The sequence below is a fragment of the Schistocerca cancellata genome, chromosome 7 (genome assembly GCF_023864275.1).
Source record: "Schistocerca cancellata isolate TAMUIC-IGC-003103 chromosome 7, iqSchCanc2.1, whole genome shotgun sequence".
Classification (NCBI taxonomy): Eukaryota; Metazoa; Arthropoda; class Insecta; order Orthoptera; family Acrididae; genus Schistocerca; species Schistocerca cancellata.
Genome location: NC_064632.1, coordinates 365,872,792 through 365,891,241, shown reverse-complemented (window position 1 = coordinate 365,891,241; position 18,450 = coordinate 365,872,792). Strand labels below are relative to the sequence as shown.

Genomic DNA, 18,450 nt, shown 5'->3' with positions numbered 1-18,450 from the left:
CACAATCAGGACTGCATACGACCGAGGCACACAGGGCCAACAACCGGCATCATGGTGTGGGGAGCGATCTCCTACACTGGCCGTACACCACTGGTGATCGTCGAGGAGACACTGAATAGTGCACGGTACATCCAAACCGTCATCGAACCCATCGTTCTACCATTCCTAGACCGGCAAGGGAACTTGCTGTTCCAACAGGACAATGCACGTCCGCATGTATCCCGTGACACCCAACGTGCTCTAGAAGGTGTAAGTCAACTACCCTGGCCAGCAAGATCTCCGGATCTGTCCCCCATTGAGCATGTTTGGGACTGGATGAAGCGTCGTCTCACGCGGTCTGCACGTCCAGCACGAACGCTGGTCCAACTGAGGCGCCAGGTGGAAATGGCATGGCAAGCCGTTCCACAGGACTACATCCAGCATCTCTACGATCGTCTCCATGGGAGAATAGCAGCCTGCATTGCTGCGAAAGGTGGATATACACTGTACTACTGCCGACATTGTGCATGCTCTGTTGCCTGTGTCTATGTGCCTGTGGTTCTGTCAGTGTGATCATGTGATGTATCTGACCCCAGGAATGTGTCAATAAAGTTTCCCCTTCCTGGGACAATGAATTCACGGTGTTCTTATTTCAATTTCCAGGAGTGTATTTCGGACGACAATGCATGTTTTGCCTGCCTGGTGAGTCACCTCCATGCTCATCCAGACCTCATCAGCAATCAGCTTCTCTCACCGCCCGCCTTGCACAAGTATTCAATGGCAAAAGCATTGCTCATCAAATGCTATTCGTAACCTGGCTAAGGACCTTCCGCCAAGGTGTTTCCGCCATATGGACTAGATCTGTCAGCAGTCTTCCAACGCATGCTATATCCATGGCACAGAGAATGTTGTGGCAGACTACCTATCCCGCATCTGCGTGCTAACCGCACTTCTGAATCTGGAAGAACTCGCCCGACTACAGTCCGAAGAAGACGATATACAGCGATTAATTTCGGACAACGAGTCATCGCTCTCTGTCCAACCCCATATCCTACACAGGTCGAAGACCCCGGTCCTTTGCAACATCTCTACAGGTGCTGCCCTCCCCTGGTCCCTACTGCCCTTCATCACGGGGTATTTATTGCTTTGCATGTCTTCGCTCACCTTGGAACCTAAGCCATGATCAGGCTGATTACTGAGCACTTTGTCTGGCCCGGCGTGAAGCATGACTGCCACACTTGGACCCGAGCATGCGAACCATGCCAGCTTAGCAAGGTCGGCAGGCACGCTCGACCTCTATTAGGCAAGTCTGACGTTCCAAGAGGATGCCTTTGGCATGTTCACATCGACGTCGTTGATCCCCTCCCCCCCTTCCAAGGGGTACAGATACATCTTATTAATCATCGACTGCATAACCCACTGGGTTGAGGCAGTCCCTCTTTTTGATATCACGGCCAAGACCATCGCTCGTTCTTTCATCTCACAGAGCACCCTATCTTTGACTCAACTCTGACCTCTTTGAACTGCTTTTGTTCTATTTCTCTCAACACGCAACTTGTGCACTGCCATGTTTGTTCTTCTTGCCTCAGTGTCTAATAAATGCATTTACAATATTTAAAGTGTGTTATTACTAACCAGCCTAGAATGATAACCCACATGTTAATTTGAATGTGTACACACAAGTGTAAATTCTGATGTATGTAATATGTTTTTATTTCTTCGAGTGTTCCATTTGGTACTATGAGTCTTGTCAAAAATTAACCATATTGTGTACTGCTGTATTGTTAACATAGTAAAAATACTGACTCTTCCTTACAACTCCCTATCAGGATCAACAGAACTTGCAACAAAATAAAATAAATAAATCATATCAAATAGAAATTCTGTCTAAGTCATCCTGTTCGTTCTACAGGCACTTGAGCTACAATATTTTCCCATGTACTACAGGATCACAGCAAATAGTCACAGATTGTTGCCCACCCTATTCATCAGATCATTTATGTATATAGAGGAAAAAAGTGGTCCCATCACACTTTCCTGGGGAAATTCTGATGATAATCTAGTCTCTGATGAACACTTGCCATTGTGGACAACAAACTGGGTTCTATTACTTAAGAAGTCTTTGAGCTACTCACATTATCTGGGAACCTATTCCATATGCACGGATCTTCATTAACAGTCTTGCATCGAACACATTTCAGAAATCTAGGAATATGGAATCTGCCTGTTGCCCTTCGTCCATTGTTTGTAGTATGTCATGTGAGAAAATGGCAACTTGAATTTCATGCAAGTAATGCTTTCTAAATGCATGTTGATTTGGATAGAAGCATAGAAGCTTTTCTGTCTCAAGGAAATTTATTGTTTCAAACTACGAATATGTTCAAGAATTCTGAAAAAAAATCAGTGTTAAAGTTTTGTGGGCCTTTTGGCCTTCTTATATGCATGAGTCACCTGCACTTTTTTCCATTTGCTTGTGACTTTGTGCTAGGAGAGAGATTGACAACAAATGCAAACTAAGTACAGAACACTCTCAGTAAAACCAAATTGGAATTCCATCCAGACCTGACAACTTATTTGTTCTCAACTCCTTCAGTTGCTTTTCTACACGTTGGGTCCCTATTACTGCCCCCCCCCTCCCCCCTCCATAGGGGAGTCAGTATGACAGTCACATGACAGTATGTCTGTACAGTCAACTGTACAGACTGGTCAACAAGTGACTGGATAGAAGCCTTTGACCCGCTTAGTGATTTTCTGTAGAACCGGAATTTTTTCACGTTCTTGGCAAGACCTTTCACTAAAGTATAATGGTGAAAGTTGTTTTATGCTTTGCGCGTGATTCTTTTTATAGACATACACTGACGTGGCAAGTCATGGGATACCATGGGATGGCCCTCATGTTGCTTGGTGTAATGCAGCAACTTTATGTGGTATGGACTCAACAAGTCACTGAAAAGTCCCCTGGTGAAATACTGGGCCATGCTGCTTCTGTGGGCATCCAATTGCAAAAGTGTTGGTGTGCGGGATTTTTATGCATGAACTGACATCTCAATTATGTCCCATAAATGTTTGATGGGATTCATGTTTGGCGATACAGGTGGCCAAACCATTCGCTCGAACTATCGAGAATGTTCCTCAAACCAATCGCAGACAACTGTGACCCAGTGAAATGACACCTCGTTGGTTGGGAGCGTGAAGTCCATGAAAGGCCACAAACAGTCTCCAAGTAGCCAAACATAACCATTTCCAGTCAACAATCAGTTGGACCAGAGACCCAGTCCACTCCATGTAAACACAGCCCACACCATTATGGAGCCACCACTGACTTGCACAGTGCCTTGTTGACAACTCGGGTCCATGGCTTAGTGGGGTCTGTGCCTCACTTGAACTCTACCATCAGCTCTTAACCAACTTAAATTGGTGCTCATCTGCCCGGGCCACACTTTTCCAGTCATCTAGGGTCCAATCGATATGGTCACTAGCCTATGAGAGGCACTGCAGGCAATCTCATCTGGTAGCAGAGGCACTCGCGTCGGTCGTCTGCTGCCATAGTCCATTAATGCTAAATTTCGCTGCACTATCCTAACAGATATGTTCATTGTGCGTCCCATTTATATTTCTGTGGCTATTTCACACAGTGCTGCTTATCTATTAGCAATGAAAACTCTACACAAATACTGCTGCTCTCAGTTGTTCGTCATCAGCCACTGTGTTATCCTTGATGAGAGGTAATGCCTAAAATTTGATATTCTCAGCACACTCTTTACACTTGTTCCTGAATATTGGACCCCTTTTTGGGCTAAGGAAAGTGATTTTAGATCCTTATGTACATTGTTCTTATTCCTAGTATTGATACTACATACTGAGTGAGCTACTGGTTGAAAATGAGACATGTTATTTGCAACAAATTTCTCTAAGCAATCAATATACTGCGAAGCAGTGGTTAGAAAATCCGGCCTCTTCATCAAGTTTTTACATGATGTTCTTGAATTTACACCACAAATGAGTCTTATTACATGTTTTGCACTCTAAAAACATTTTCCTTGGTTTGACGAGTTACCCAAAAATATGATCCCGTTAGACATAACAGAATAAAGTACGCTACTTTCTTTATATTCGTATCTCCTACATCTGATATCATTAGTATTGCAAATACGGACTTGTTTCGGCACTTCAGAAATTCTATGGTATGCCCTTCCCAACTGAATTTATTACTGAGTTGTAATCCCAGATATTTAATATGGTCAGCCTCTTCTATCTGCGTGTCTTCATACGTTATACACATGCTGGAAGGAAATCTCTTACAGGTTCTGAACTGTGTATAGTAGGTCTTTTCTAAGTTTAATGATAGCGAATTAGCTTTAACCCATTTATTAATATCAATAAAAATTTGATTAGTAGCCATTTCTAAATCTGTACTTCACTTATCAAACAATGGAAACTTCAGATAGGAATATCAACAATGTAGAGACAGATTGTTACTTACTGTAAAGAACACATGTCAAGTGGCAGAGAGGCATAATTAAAAGGCACTTACACAAAGCTTTCAACCACAGCCTTCATCAACAAAAGAGAAACACACAACATTCATACACACAAGCAAGCACAGCTCATGCATACATGGAGTTGGCAGCACAAAATTGTCAATATTATTGTGTTAATATTGGATAGCCACAACATAATGCAATAAAGTAGTGGAAGCAAATTCTGCAGAATTGCATATTATATATTAAAAATAACAATAACTAGTAAAATATGCCGCAAACTTGTGATGGTAAGTAAAATGAAAAACAGAAATGAAACAGACACAGAATAGCAGCCACAGGTGAACTCAAACACTGATACATGCACAGATCTCTTGAACATGGGCAGAATTTAAACAAGTATGGAGGTACTTCTTGCCAACAGCAAAAGATAAATATCACATGATTCTGACAATGGGCTGTCAAAACATTCTGCCCGAGAAACCTTGACATGATGGTGGCATGACATGGCAGTAAAGTCCTGTTGACAGCCTGAGTGCAGGCCACCATTTGAACTGCAGAGGACAATCTTTTGATGTGACAGTCGTGACAGTGACTTTCTGTCAAGTGAAAATAAACCTTTAGTTGGAACATACTTCACCCGAGAGTGATTAGTGATCAGTTTAAAACTTACCCATAATTTTCTACGTCCATCGTAATGAAACTGAATAATGCCCATTCACTGTCTACATATGAAGCTAACAACTGCTTATCTGCTCTTTCCAGCATAAATAATCCCCTAGCATTCTTTTTCTTGGGCCTTTGTCCCACATCAGCGCATCATCAACATGGTTACTTACTTGATTTGGCATGGTTAGTTTAAAGGTTGGCTTGACTCCCTTACTGTTTACACCCCCTCCCCCTCCAACCCGAGGTGGAATGTGTGTACCCCAACTATCTGTATGCTATTTACATTCACGTGGAAGTCTTCTAAATGTTTGAGAATCATGTAACTGAGACAGGACTTGGGAATCAGCCCAGTATTCAACTAATGGGATGTGGGAAACCACCTAAAAGCCACATCTACACTGGCTGACACACTGACCCTTATCATTAATTTGCCAGGCAGATTCAATCCTGGGCTGGCACACCTCCCCATCCTAGAAGGGGTGCTTTATCACGCACGGCTATCCGGGCAGATCTCTTCAGTAATATTCTTGATGGATTTATTAACTTTAGTAACCATCATACCTATGACAACTTCATGACATGATCACTAATTCCTGTCTCTATACTAACACTGTCAATAAGGACAGGTCTGTTTGTAGCTACAAGGTCTAAAATATTTCCTTTGCTTGTGGGCTATCGAACTAGCTGTTCAAGTTTTCAGAAAATGTGTTCAGAACAGCTTCATAAGACTTTCTGTCTATACCACCGTCAATGAGTCCACAGATGTCCCAGTTTATACTGGGTAGGTTGAAGTCGTCTCCAACTAATACTGCATGACTGGTGAATTTCTGTGCTACTGAGTGTAACATTCTTTGAATAATTCTATAACTGTTATCACAGAATTGAGTGGCTGGTAACATTCAATGGTTAAATTGAGTTGACCTAGGTGGGCTACTTGTGTCCAGATAACTTCACAGTTAGACTCAATTTTGATCTCGACACACAAAATATTTTTGTCGACAGCACTGACCCCTCCTATGGCATCTAATGTCTTTTTGGTATATGTTCCATGACTAATTAAATATTTTGGAGCTTCCTACCTCTACACCACTCAGCAGCACGTTATCCACATGAATATACTGTGCAAAATGTTTAGTGACATAAATAAAACTGTCTCTAGCATTTTAAAACATATGTTTAGTTGAGCATATTTGTTCCTTATCTGCTAAAGGGATTGTTTGCCACAGCTTGAGTTCATTTCCTGAATCACCTCATATAGGCTTTACCAAAAAAATGAGGAATACTTAGTCCTCGTGTAAAAACAAGATGAGAAGTTTTTGTAGTTTATGTAATAGTTAGCTAGCCTATATATGCAATACTGAGTTTTAGTATCAGTTTCTGAATAGGTGTTGGTGACAATACACTCACAGCAATGCATGTTTTTTGCATCATGAAAGATATCCAAAATTTCACTATCTGGATAGGACTGTATTTGAATGTCATACATGAAATGTTTTCACAGTTGCAAATATGGACAACCATCAGCTGTATAGTGGAATAATGACAGTGCAAATTTGTACCACACCAGGACTCGAAACCACATTTCCTGCTTGTCACAAGTAAGTCACCTTACCATTAGGCTGTACAAGCACAACTCAAGGCCAAATCCAAACTTTCATCTGTCGTCAACCAGATATCTAAAACCTGTACTAACACATTCATTATGTACATTCCCATACAGGGGAGACATTTTAATTGAAAGTCACTTGCTCATTGTCAGCAGATAAATAAGATGTTGCAGTGCCTGTGTTGTTCTGAAGTACAAAGCAATGATCCTTTGGACATGCATGGATACCGAAGGACTGCATTTCATCAATGTAGAAAAAGATAGATTGCTACTTACCATAAAGAAGACCTGTTAAATTGCAGACAGGTTAAGTTGCAGACAGGCACAATTAAAAGATAGTTACATAAAGCTTCCAACCACAGTCTTCATCAGCAAAAGAGAAACACACACCATACATACATACAAGCAAGCACACCTCATGCACACATGACCACCAAGCTGCCGGAGTTGGTGGTCATGTGTGCATGAGGTGCGCTTGCTTGTGTGTATGAATGGTGTGCATTTCCCTTTTGTTGATGCAGGCTGTGGCCGAATGCTTTAATTGTTCCTGTCTGCAACTTAATGTGTCTTCTTTATGGTAAGTAGCAATCTATCTTTTCCTATGTCATTGATATTCCTACCAGGAGTATCCATTGTTGGAATATATTTCACGTATTTCTTAACATCTGTAGTCAATGCAATGCCTGTTCCTTTGGAAGGAACATGACATTGTACATCTGAATAAGACAGGCATTACAATATCGTATTTGAATGTGCATATTGCTGCCTGTCAAATAGGTTTTGTCCCTGGAGCACACAGCAGTGAACATCTAAGAAGCATCAATCACAAAAAACACTATTTTCAGTGCTGTGGGCTAGCCACCTAGAGTCAGCAATAGGTGACTGTCCATGTAAACGAATGTTTCACACTAAATTATCTACAGAATGTTCTCAGAACAACTATGAAGTGTAGCCATACAGTTTTAATTGTCACCTCAAAAAACTAGTTACGTAATTCATGTTCTGCTTGTTTGCAGGTACATGTCCTGATGCACACAATTAAATCTGCACACCACAGAACCATAGTATGGCACTGGAGGGGACAAACCAAAATGGTGCAAACCATTAATTAAGTGGAGTATCATGTGATGACTCATTTTCTGATCTGAACATATAAGGGGTGTTCAAAAAGAAAAATCCGGAGGCATAATTACAGAAACCAGTACCTGTATGTTAGCAGTATTGACCCTGGCTGTTGAGACACTTATCCCACTGTGACACAAGGCAGTGAATGGCTGTCTCATAACACAAGGTGGTGAATGGCTGTCTCATAAAATTCCCAGGGCTGCAACGTTAACCAGGTCCACACGTACAGCTGGACATCGTCAACCGAGGTGAATCTTTTGCCCATCAGAGAAGTTTTGAGGGGACCAAAAATAGTGTAATCACAGGGAGTGAGGCACAGACTGCATAGAGGATGGCTGACAACCTCCCATTTGAATTTCTGCAGGAGTGCCGTGACTGTGTTGGCCATATGAGGCTTTGCATTGTCGTGGAGCAGAATGACCCCACGGGTGACATTGCCCGGTCGTTCTGATTTGATCGCTTGGCGAAGGATGGTCAAGGTTTGTGAGTAACGCTGAGCATTCACTGTTGTCCCTTGCTGAAGGAAGTGAATCAGAAGGGGCCATATTGGTCAAAGAAGAACGTCAGCATAACCTTTCTGCACTCCTGTGGACGGCAATGTCCTGTTGCACATGCGAAACTAGTTACCATTGCAGCCCCGGGAATTTTATGAGACAGCCATTCACTGCCTTGTGTCACAGTGGGACAAGTGTCTCAACAGCCAGGGTCAATACTTCTAACATACAGGTAGTGGTTTCTGTAATTATGCCTCTGGCTCGTTTCTTTTCGAATGCCCCTTATATATACAGAAGGGCAGCAAGAATGGTCACAGATCTGATCCATGGAAGAGTGTCACAGAGATATTGAATGAACGGAACTGGAAGACTCTTGAAGTTAAACATAAACTATCCTGAGATAGTCTATTAACTTAGTTTCAAGAACCGGCATTAATGATAATTCTAGGAATATACTACAGCCCCTTACAGATTGCTCACACAGTGATCATGAGAATAAGATCAGAATAATTACTGCACGCTCAGAGGCATTCATACAATCATTCTTCCCATACCTCATATGTGAATGGAACAGGAAGAAACCCTAATAACTGGTACAATAGAACATAACCTCTACCATGCAGTTCATGGCGGTTATATGTGTAGATGTATTTGCAGATGAAGGAGAGGAACACTGCAACAATCAATACTGAATTGGTGGAAGTGCACGGCAACAATGCATCATCTCTCTGTGAAGAATGAAAATAACAAGAGAAATGGAGGCCCTTGTACTTGAAGACCAGCATACCACAAACTAAACAACAGTGAAAAACGTAAAAATCAACCATGGATCAGTTTTCAACAGCTTGCATTTTGAACATGACAAAGGTCATCCACTGTCTGCTGAGTCCAATGCTACAATTCATTCACACAAGCTGCTTCTTTTGGCTAATAAATTCTGCCACCCTGCCCTATCTAACACTGCTCCTAGTAACATTCTTTCTGTCAACAAGCTCTGAACTTTCTTCATATCAACAGCTGATGAATGTAGTGTTAATCACAATTTCTACTGATTCATTATAAGAACACTTAATCTAGTGAATTACAGACTCAACACGACGCGTGCACCAAGAGCATTTAATATAACAAATCTATCATTAAGACTTCATTGTTATAAAGTGAATTACTAGATATAAAAAAAAAACAATAAAATGCACCATTAATATACTGTAAATCAGAATTTTAGTGTCGATCACATGCAAAGATAAACATTTTACATCAACTTAGAATATTTATATTTAGTATTGCAGCAACACTTCAAAGGCAATGGGACACTTAATTTTTCCCACAAACATACTGAGACGCATCAATAATATGGGATAATATATGGGAAGATCAGAAAGTAATGCAAAATTATTCTTTCTCCCCTGGTATTGCAGCTGTAATTTTGAAATTTCATGACAATATAGTTTGAAGTTTGCACTAAGAGGGCGCAAAATGTAAACTTTCACAGCCAGAAATGTCATAATTAATAAAATGTTCTGGGCTATTATGGTATGATTCAATGGATTTCACATTAAAATCCAATGTTTGACCCCCATTTGCAGAGGACACTTTCAATGGAGATCATAGCTCCGCTTCCATGTGCTTCCGCACAGTGGCGTGACGTCACGTTTTGAATACCCATGCGCAATTGGCATTGGCATTGTCAACTGCCGTCGTCTGCTTTGGCATCACCCCATGAAGGAAGAATGGTACACATCTTCTTCAGCACCAGAATCCAGGTGTCTTAACTTCATGCCCTCCTCCTTCCTATTGAATTCCTGGAGTGTTTTACAATCTCTATGGCCTCTCTGTAAAGCCTATCATGGTATCCACTTGTGTCTGTCAGTACTTGACTCCTATCAAAATGAATCTGATGGTCTCCTGGCTGCAAAGCATGGGCCGCAATAGCTAATCTGTCAATCTCTCCTCTTCTGCAATTGTCCTTGTGCTCTTCTAGTTGTTTTTTGACCTTTATTGTTATAGTACCTAGGTACATCTCCCCATAACTACATGAAATCATATAAATGCCTGCTTTTTCCAGCAGTTGGTGAGCATCCTTGGCCAATTTTAGGTGATCTTATATCTTCTGAGTGGGTTTGCAGATTACTGCAATGTTTTGCTTTTCAAGATTTTTCTTATGCGGTCAGTAAAGTCCTTAATCAAAGGCAGGAAAACATTCAATTTCACTGGTGCTTGAGCATCGCTATGATTTCTATGTGGCGCAGCTCTGGCTCGCAGATGTTCGTTGCTCTATCTGCCAAAGTTTCTATGATGCCTCGCTTTTGTTGTGGGTGGTGGTTCAAACCCCAGTGTAGGTGCCGGCCGTGGTGGTCGTGCAGTTCTGGCGCTGCAGTCCGGAACCGCGGGACTGCTACGGTCACAGGTTCGAATCCTGCCTCGGGCATGGGTGTGTGTGATGTCCTTAGGTTAGTTAGGTTTAAGTAGTTCTAAGTTCTAGGGGACTTATGACCTAAGATGTTGAGTCCCATAGTGCTCAGAGCCATTTGAACCCAGTGTAGGTAACAGTCTGTGTGTGTGTGTGTGTGTGTGTGTGTGTGTGTGTGTGTGTGTGTGTTTTTTTTTTTTTTGTAAACTGTGTGGCCCAAGCTCCCATCTTCTTTCTTGAAAACTAGCACATCAAGAAAATTTAATCTTCTGCCTGACTCCTTGCCTCCTCCTGCAAGGTAAACTAAATCTTCGGATTGATCCCTTTGAGATGTTTGTGAAAACGACCTAGTTCCTCTCTACCATACCTCTATAAAACAAATGTGTAGTGGTGACTGAGTTAGAATTGATAAACAAATGCATGATGCTATTAGGAACTGTATGCTGACAACATCTAATAGACAGAAGAAGAAATTTCATAATTTGCAACCTAATCAGATGATTCACAATTTAGGTGCTTCCCACATGGTTATCAATTTATCTGGACATCGTTATCTGTCATTGAGATATTTGTGTTGCCAAGGGTGGAAATTTTGCCATTAGCCAGTATAGAAATGGGCATTCGTAGTGTGGACATGGTTAAAGCTGAAGAAATCTGTACCGAAGTTGTTAGAGTGTTGTCCACACAAAGCCTCCAACAAATAATTTAACTGTGGTGTGAGAGGAATGCAAAAATAATGCCTGAATGAGGACAATAGTGTTATCATTCTCCCCGCTGACAAGGGAAATACAATGGTCGTTTTGAATGTGACCGACTATCCTAGTAAGATTAATAACTTATTTCATCTGCAAACATACAGAAAACTGAGTAAAGAGCCCACTGACAAAGTTCTTACTACTGTTACACAGTTGATAAAGAAGTCCTATACGGAACAGAGCATTCAGAAAAGTCTGTTCAATTCAGTTGTGCTACCACGAAGACTTTACGGATTGCTGAAGGTGCACAAATAACATGTTCTCCTAAGGCCTATAGTGACTGCTAATGTTTTCCCACCTATTTAATTGCCAAGTTCTCGACAACATCATTATGACTGTATATGGGCTGGTTGGCTTTGTATATCAAGAATTGGCACATTCTATCAGTAAATTAAATGGCATAGTGGTACAGCTGGAGGACATAGTAGTTAGTTTTGATGTGGTACCGCTATTCACTATGGTTCCACTCAATGAAATGTTGTGACAGCTGAATAAGATTTTCCTCCCTATATAGCAGAACTGCTTAAATATTGCCTCACAACAATGTATTCCAAGTGGAACAATGAGTCCTATGGATAGATGGGGAGCCCCTTAAGCCCAGCTACAGTGAAAAAAGTTCGAGGAGCATGTGTTGGAAACTGCAATAAAGAAACCGGATATTTGGTTCAAGTATATGGACGATACATTCGTTTTGTGACAGCATGGCAGGGAGGAAATAGGTCATTTTCACAAACATCTCAATCCAAAGCTTCAATTTACCAAAGAGGAGGAGGAGGAGGCAGGCACAAGATTAATTTTTTCTGATGTGCTAGTTTTCGAGAAAGAAGATGGTAGTTTGGGTCACACGGTTTACCAAAAACCCACACACATAGACGGTTATCTACATTGGGGTTCAAACTACCGCTCACAACAAAAGCAAGCCTTGATAAAAACATCTGTGGATACAGCAAGGAACGTCTGCAAACGAGAGCTGCTTGATGCAGAATTAAAACATCTCACCAAGACACTGCTCAGGAATGATTATTCGTTCACTAAGGCAAAAATATCATTAAGGCCACCATGTAGAAATCACAATGATGCTCAAGCATTGGTGGTATCAAAAGTTCTCCTGCCTTTCATTAAGGCTGTTACTGACTGCATAGAAAAAAATCTTGAAAAAGCAGAACATCACGATAATCTACAGACCCACCCAGAAGATGCAAGATCACCTGAAATTGGCCGAGGGAGCTTGCCAACCACTGGAAGAAGCAAGAATTTACAGGATTCTGTGTAGTTGCGGAGAGATGTACGTGGGCGCTACAAAAAGAACAGTCAAAAAATTACTAGAAGAGCACAAGGGCAATTGCAGAAGAGGAGAGACTGACAGATCAGCTGTAGTGAAACATGCTTTGCAGCCAGGAGACTATCAGATTCATTTTGATAGGATTCAAGTACTGACAGCCGCAAGTGGATACCATGATAGGCTATACAGAGAGGCCACAGAGATTGTAAAACAGCCTAGGAATTTCAATACGCAGCAAGAGGGCATGGGGCATGAAGTTAAAAGACATCTGAATTCCAGTGCTGAAGAAGATGTGTACCATTCTTCCACCATGGTGTGATGCCAAAGCAGATGATGGCAGCCGATAACACCCAATTTCTCTTCGGTACTTAAAACATGTGACATCACGCCACTGAGCGGCAGCACACGGAAGCAGAATATTGCTGCAGTCAGTAGTTAGCCATTCAAATACTCTACGATCCCCTTGAAAATGTCCTCTACAGATGAGGATGAAACATTGGGTTTTAATGTGAAATCCGTTCGACCATAGCATAATAGCCTGGAACATTTATTAATTGTGACTACAGAGCATATTTTGTTTTCATGTGCAGCTCTAGTGAGAGAATCCTGAACTACAAAACAAACATGACTCATGTGTTATTGTCATCAACTAGAGAAGAGCAGCAAAGTGTAGTTCGATATTTGTGGTCCAAAGAACATAAACCAACTGAAATTCACAGGGACACATGTGGCGTGTTTGGGGATGACGGTATGAACTGTAGTAAAGTCTCCAGATGGTGTGTATTCTTCCAAGAGAGCCTTAGCGATTTGCCATGCTCTAGGTGGCCAGTAACAGTTGCCACCCAACAGTATGTCGGATCCATTGAGGCAGCAATGTTGAATGATCGGTGTGTGCAAGTGTGAACCTTATCACAGCAGTTCAACAGTTCCTATGGTGCCATATATGATACTGTTCGTGAACACATTGAAATTTTGTAAAGTTAGTGCTTTCTGGGTGCCTAAGAACCTGACAGACAGTCACAAGTGCCAGCAAATGATGACAAGTGTTACAACCCAGAACAGCAAGAGTCTCTGAAAGGATTTGTCACTGGTGATGAACGGTGGGCATACCACAACACACCCAAAACCGAGCAGGCATCTATGGAGTGGAAACATGCTGATTCCCCAGTACGAAGAAAATTCAAAGTAACTCAACCTGCTAGGAAAGTGCTTGTGACAATGTTATGGGATATGCACAGAATGTTATTGGTGGACTTTGCTGAAAATGAGAACACTGTGAATGCTGCAGCCTACGTTAAAACTTAGGGTAAGTTGCATTGCACCCTACGTGACGAACACCACGACATTAATGCTTCATGACAACCTCGCCCCAAGTTGCTGCTCCTGTTCATGAGAAAATCAGCAGATTTGGGTGGGAGATGCTCCAGCATCCACCACACAGTCTGGACCTTGTACAGTCCGACTTTCATCTGTTTGGTCCCTTGAAGGAATTTCTGGCCCATCAATGCTTTGCAACAGACACAGAAATGAAATCAGCAGCCCGGAGACAGCTATATAACAACCAAATGGACTTCTACCAACAATGCATATTGAAGTTGGTACCACAATGGGAGAAATGTGTTGAGAACTTTTGTGATTATTTAGAAAAGTAGGTAAGAGATGTAAGTTTGTTTGTGTTTTTTTGTATTTTTTGTTACCTATTAAACCTTTTGTTAACAAAACTATTGTGCATTTGTTCCAATTTTCTCTCGTACTTACTAAAATAAGCTCAGCTTATAACCCCATTACAAATGATAAAGAATATTCCAGAATGGCAACAAAAAACAAAAATAAAGACAAGATATCAGTTGTTTGCAGAGAATTTCTCAATTTCTTCATGGAGTGTCAATGTGGCGCTATGTCTCTGCCCTAAAATAGTACAAAAAAATAACCTGAATTGCTGTTAAAAACAGAATTTATGAAATTATGTTCCTATGAATGGAACCACTGTCAGCAGCTGGTAATTTTAAAGTTCAACTTTTGACACAAGTATTTAGCAACATCTTTCTACTGTGAGGTAAGTACAGTATTTCCATATGAGACAAAAGAAAATCATTAGTTCTTCTTAAAGACTTATCAGAAATTATATGCATCATACCTTGTCTTCTATACATTGAATATCAGGGTCAACTCCAAGGACACTCACGACAGCATCAGAGAACTCCTGAGCAGAGAATCCTTCAGCATAATCCATTTTGATGCCAGCTTTGGGCAATACGTGATCCATTCCATATGCTTCCAACCATTCCAGACCCTTGCTAAAGTACTTAAGCTCTGAATTAAGGTCTGGAAGACTTGCAGCACAAGTACCATGCCTCTGCCACTCATGCTTCCACAATGCAGATTCTGTTCCATTATAGACATTGATCCAGTTCTGATCCAGCTTCTGCCTGATGGGTTGTAAGGCATTTAAATCAAAGTGTAAACTTGAATTGCAGTACTGGGGACCCCTTGTGCCCAGCTTCGATGGCCTGTGTCAAAACAAATAAGTTTCATCAGTTCATTGGAAACATCACCAAAGAATAAGTAGTTCCCAAACTATGCACATTAATTGAAAAGGATGTAACATAGGGGTGATAGCGTATCTATTCGGATACCTTTTGTAACAAGTATGCAGGGCACAATTGTTAACAGTTCTTTGCTCATTAATGAACGTCATTCTGCTCTCCAATAATGTAAAAATGCACATAAAGTATGAAATAACAATAAAGGTAGATAAGAAAACCTTTCACATGAGCATTGCAAGTAACTCATGGACACAGTAAGTCACTTTTCAGATTTGCATAATTTTTCAAAATAAAGTAATTTGCAGAGTGACATTTTGTATAAGAACTGCAAACAATATCCACAAAGGCTCAAAGTTTTTACTGGTGCGATAAGTGCACATTAGCTCCCCTTCTCTCAGCTTAAATTGCATCAGTGGTACTGCTGCATATACATTAATTTTTTAATTATTGATTTATGATCTGTATCATTAGTAAGGCATGAAACTTATGTAGGTGCACAAAATGAAAATTCAATTCAGAAAATTGTTAAATTCAAAAAAAAAAGAGACATTTGAACTGCCTAGTCTTAAATTTTGGCTTGTGTCATTCATTATAGGAGCACACAATATTATTGTGGCACACCTAGTTTTCAAAACAGAGACTGATTTTTCTGAGCAAATACTGGAAATAACTGGAGATTGGATGATGGCAAGGACACTGTCCATGTTGTGTATTAATGACCTGGCTGAGAAAACTAATGCTAACTTCTGACTCTTTGCAGATGATGTAGTTATCTAAATGGATGACTATCTGGAAAAAACTGCATATTCAATCAGATATTGGAAAGATTTCAAAGATGTGTGAAGATTGGCAACTTGCTTCAATGTTCAGAAATATAAAATAGTGTACCTATTTAAAGAACAAAATCATAGTATCTTATGACTACAATATCCATCAGTCACAGTTTTAATCAGTCAACTTATAAAAATATAAAGGAGCAACAGTTTGTGGTGACATGAAATGAAATGACCAAACAGGATCAGTGATAGATAAAGCTGGTAAGATACAGGGAAAAGTTACCTTACATAAAACTGATAGAGGATACTGATTATTTACAACCGAGAGCAGCATGAATTGTGATGTTTGATGATGAAAAACCTAAACCTGGAGACACTTGTAGAGAAATATCAGCTGCCTACTAACAAAATTTGAAGAACCAGTACCAGTATCAAATAAGTTCACTACCATTTGCTTGTGGCTTACCTGTGAACAAGCGTTTACAATTGTGGCGAGGGGGGGGGGGGGGGGGGGACAAAAAGTGCATTTGAGACCAAGCATAGTGTGCCAACCTCTGCCTTAAAGGTTTTTTATCTTCCCCCTAATTATTTGCACACTGTTTTCACTCTGTACGACATTAATTATAGTAGCAATGTAAACTGTGAAATTCAGACATTTTTGTGAACATGCTGTTTTTGCAAGCAACATGCTTAATGAAAAGTAAAATTATATTAATGTGTCTGAATTTCTACGCAAGCATGAAACATTTATCGCTGATCTGCAGCTCCTTTAAGCCAAAACCTAGCAGCTATGTCAATTGCAACATTACGCTGGCATCCACATTGCAACTGAGGGGGCAAATTGAAAGCAGGACACTAATTACCAACAAGCAACACAGTCCTAAGAAAGTGTAGCATCTACAGTCTTGTTCTTAGCAACTGGGGACAAGTTACATCAGTCTCGCATTTCAGTAGCTGTTACATCTCAGCTAGTTCCTGATGTCTACAATGACTTTTACAAATAAAGGATATTACGACAGTACTTATAAGGGATATAATGTCAGCAAAGAAAATAAATATATTGTAAAATATACACAAGACTCACATAGGCTACTTAATAAACAATCCACTTCGTAATTTGTTGTAAGGGGAGGGGGGTTGAGGGGCATACCGTGACTGCGGGGAAAACAATTATTAATTCACTTCTAACGTTCTAAAAGAAACTGTGATACGTTTGTGATATAATTACAGTAAGATAAACATGAGCCCACGAGCATATTTGTTTCGTATATTTTAATTTCACGTTACGGGTGTTTTATCAATTTATTGTGCTGCTTCTTTTCAATGAAAAGATGTCTATCTTGGGTCTCTCCACTCCTTTCCCGCCACACTGAAACCAGTGACGAATTTATTGTCCTCCTCTGGTCTCCAGTTAGAACTTAAGCGCGCTTCGATAACTTTCTACCAAGCATGTTTCCTTTTGTTTGGAATTTTGTGCAATGGATCTCTTAGCTCTTAGGGTCTGGAAGTCCCTGTACCTGTGGTATCTAAATTTTTGTATTATCAACATTACATTACATTCTGCAGTCTCCGTCGCTCACATAACTTATGCTATATAATAATCAAAGCGTAAAATAGCAGACGCATGCCCTCTATACTGCAGTGCCTGTACAGAAGTCACTGTGAGCACGTGAACTTTTTTGGACGGTTACAACTAAGCTAAAAGGCCGCCTACAATCGGGGACAAAAATGACTGCAAGAATCTACGAATGCGGACTGAACACGACCGAATGCTGTTAGCTCGCTCTCCAGAAAAACATTGTTTTTGTTGTAGAAACAACTCACATACAATACAATACAGAATAACACATACTCCAATATAATTTTATTAACTCTGCAGTCTACACACTTTCGTGCTCAAGATCCTATCTTTGGCCAAAATTCACCACATTTCTCTGTTAATAGGTAGTACTATAACAGGTTCGTGATAACTCTGCACTATATTTTTTTTTCATTAATTTAACTTTGATCAAGGGCGTAAGACTACTTTTTTCAATGGTTCTTTAACGAAAACAGATAAACCGAAAGGGTTTTATGTGGGTTGTGATTTTTATTGTGCCAGAAATTAATCTTCCGTACAACTATCTACTTGTAATATAGGACACGTCATTATTCTTACAATATGGGCAATATATAGATACATGCCTCCTCATCGCACTGTAAACTAATCCAATTTTGTTGAGTAAGCTCTGACAGGAAACAGAAACAAAGTGTTTGTTTTCGATGTATTCTAAGCATTAAATTTATCTGTCCCTTTTTAGCTGTCGCAAAATATTTCTACACTTTTT

General features: G+C 40.5%; 1 protein-coding gene across 2 annotated transcripts in view; it reads right to left on the bottom strand.

Annotated features, from left to right (window-relative positions):
• The window catches only part of LOC126092305 (ribonuclease Oy), a 61,793-nt gene that overhangs the window by 7,728 nt on the left and 35,615 nt on the right, over positions 1–18,450 (bottom strand). For both annotated transcript variants that reach the window (XM_049907828.1, XM_049907829.1), the window contains one exon: positions 14,939–15,311. In XM_049907828.1, the coding sequence (XP_049763785.1) occupies positions 14,939–15,311 (373 nt within the window). The remainder of the gene's footprint in view (positions 1–14,938; positions 15,312–18,450) is intronic.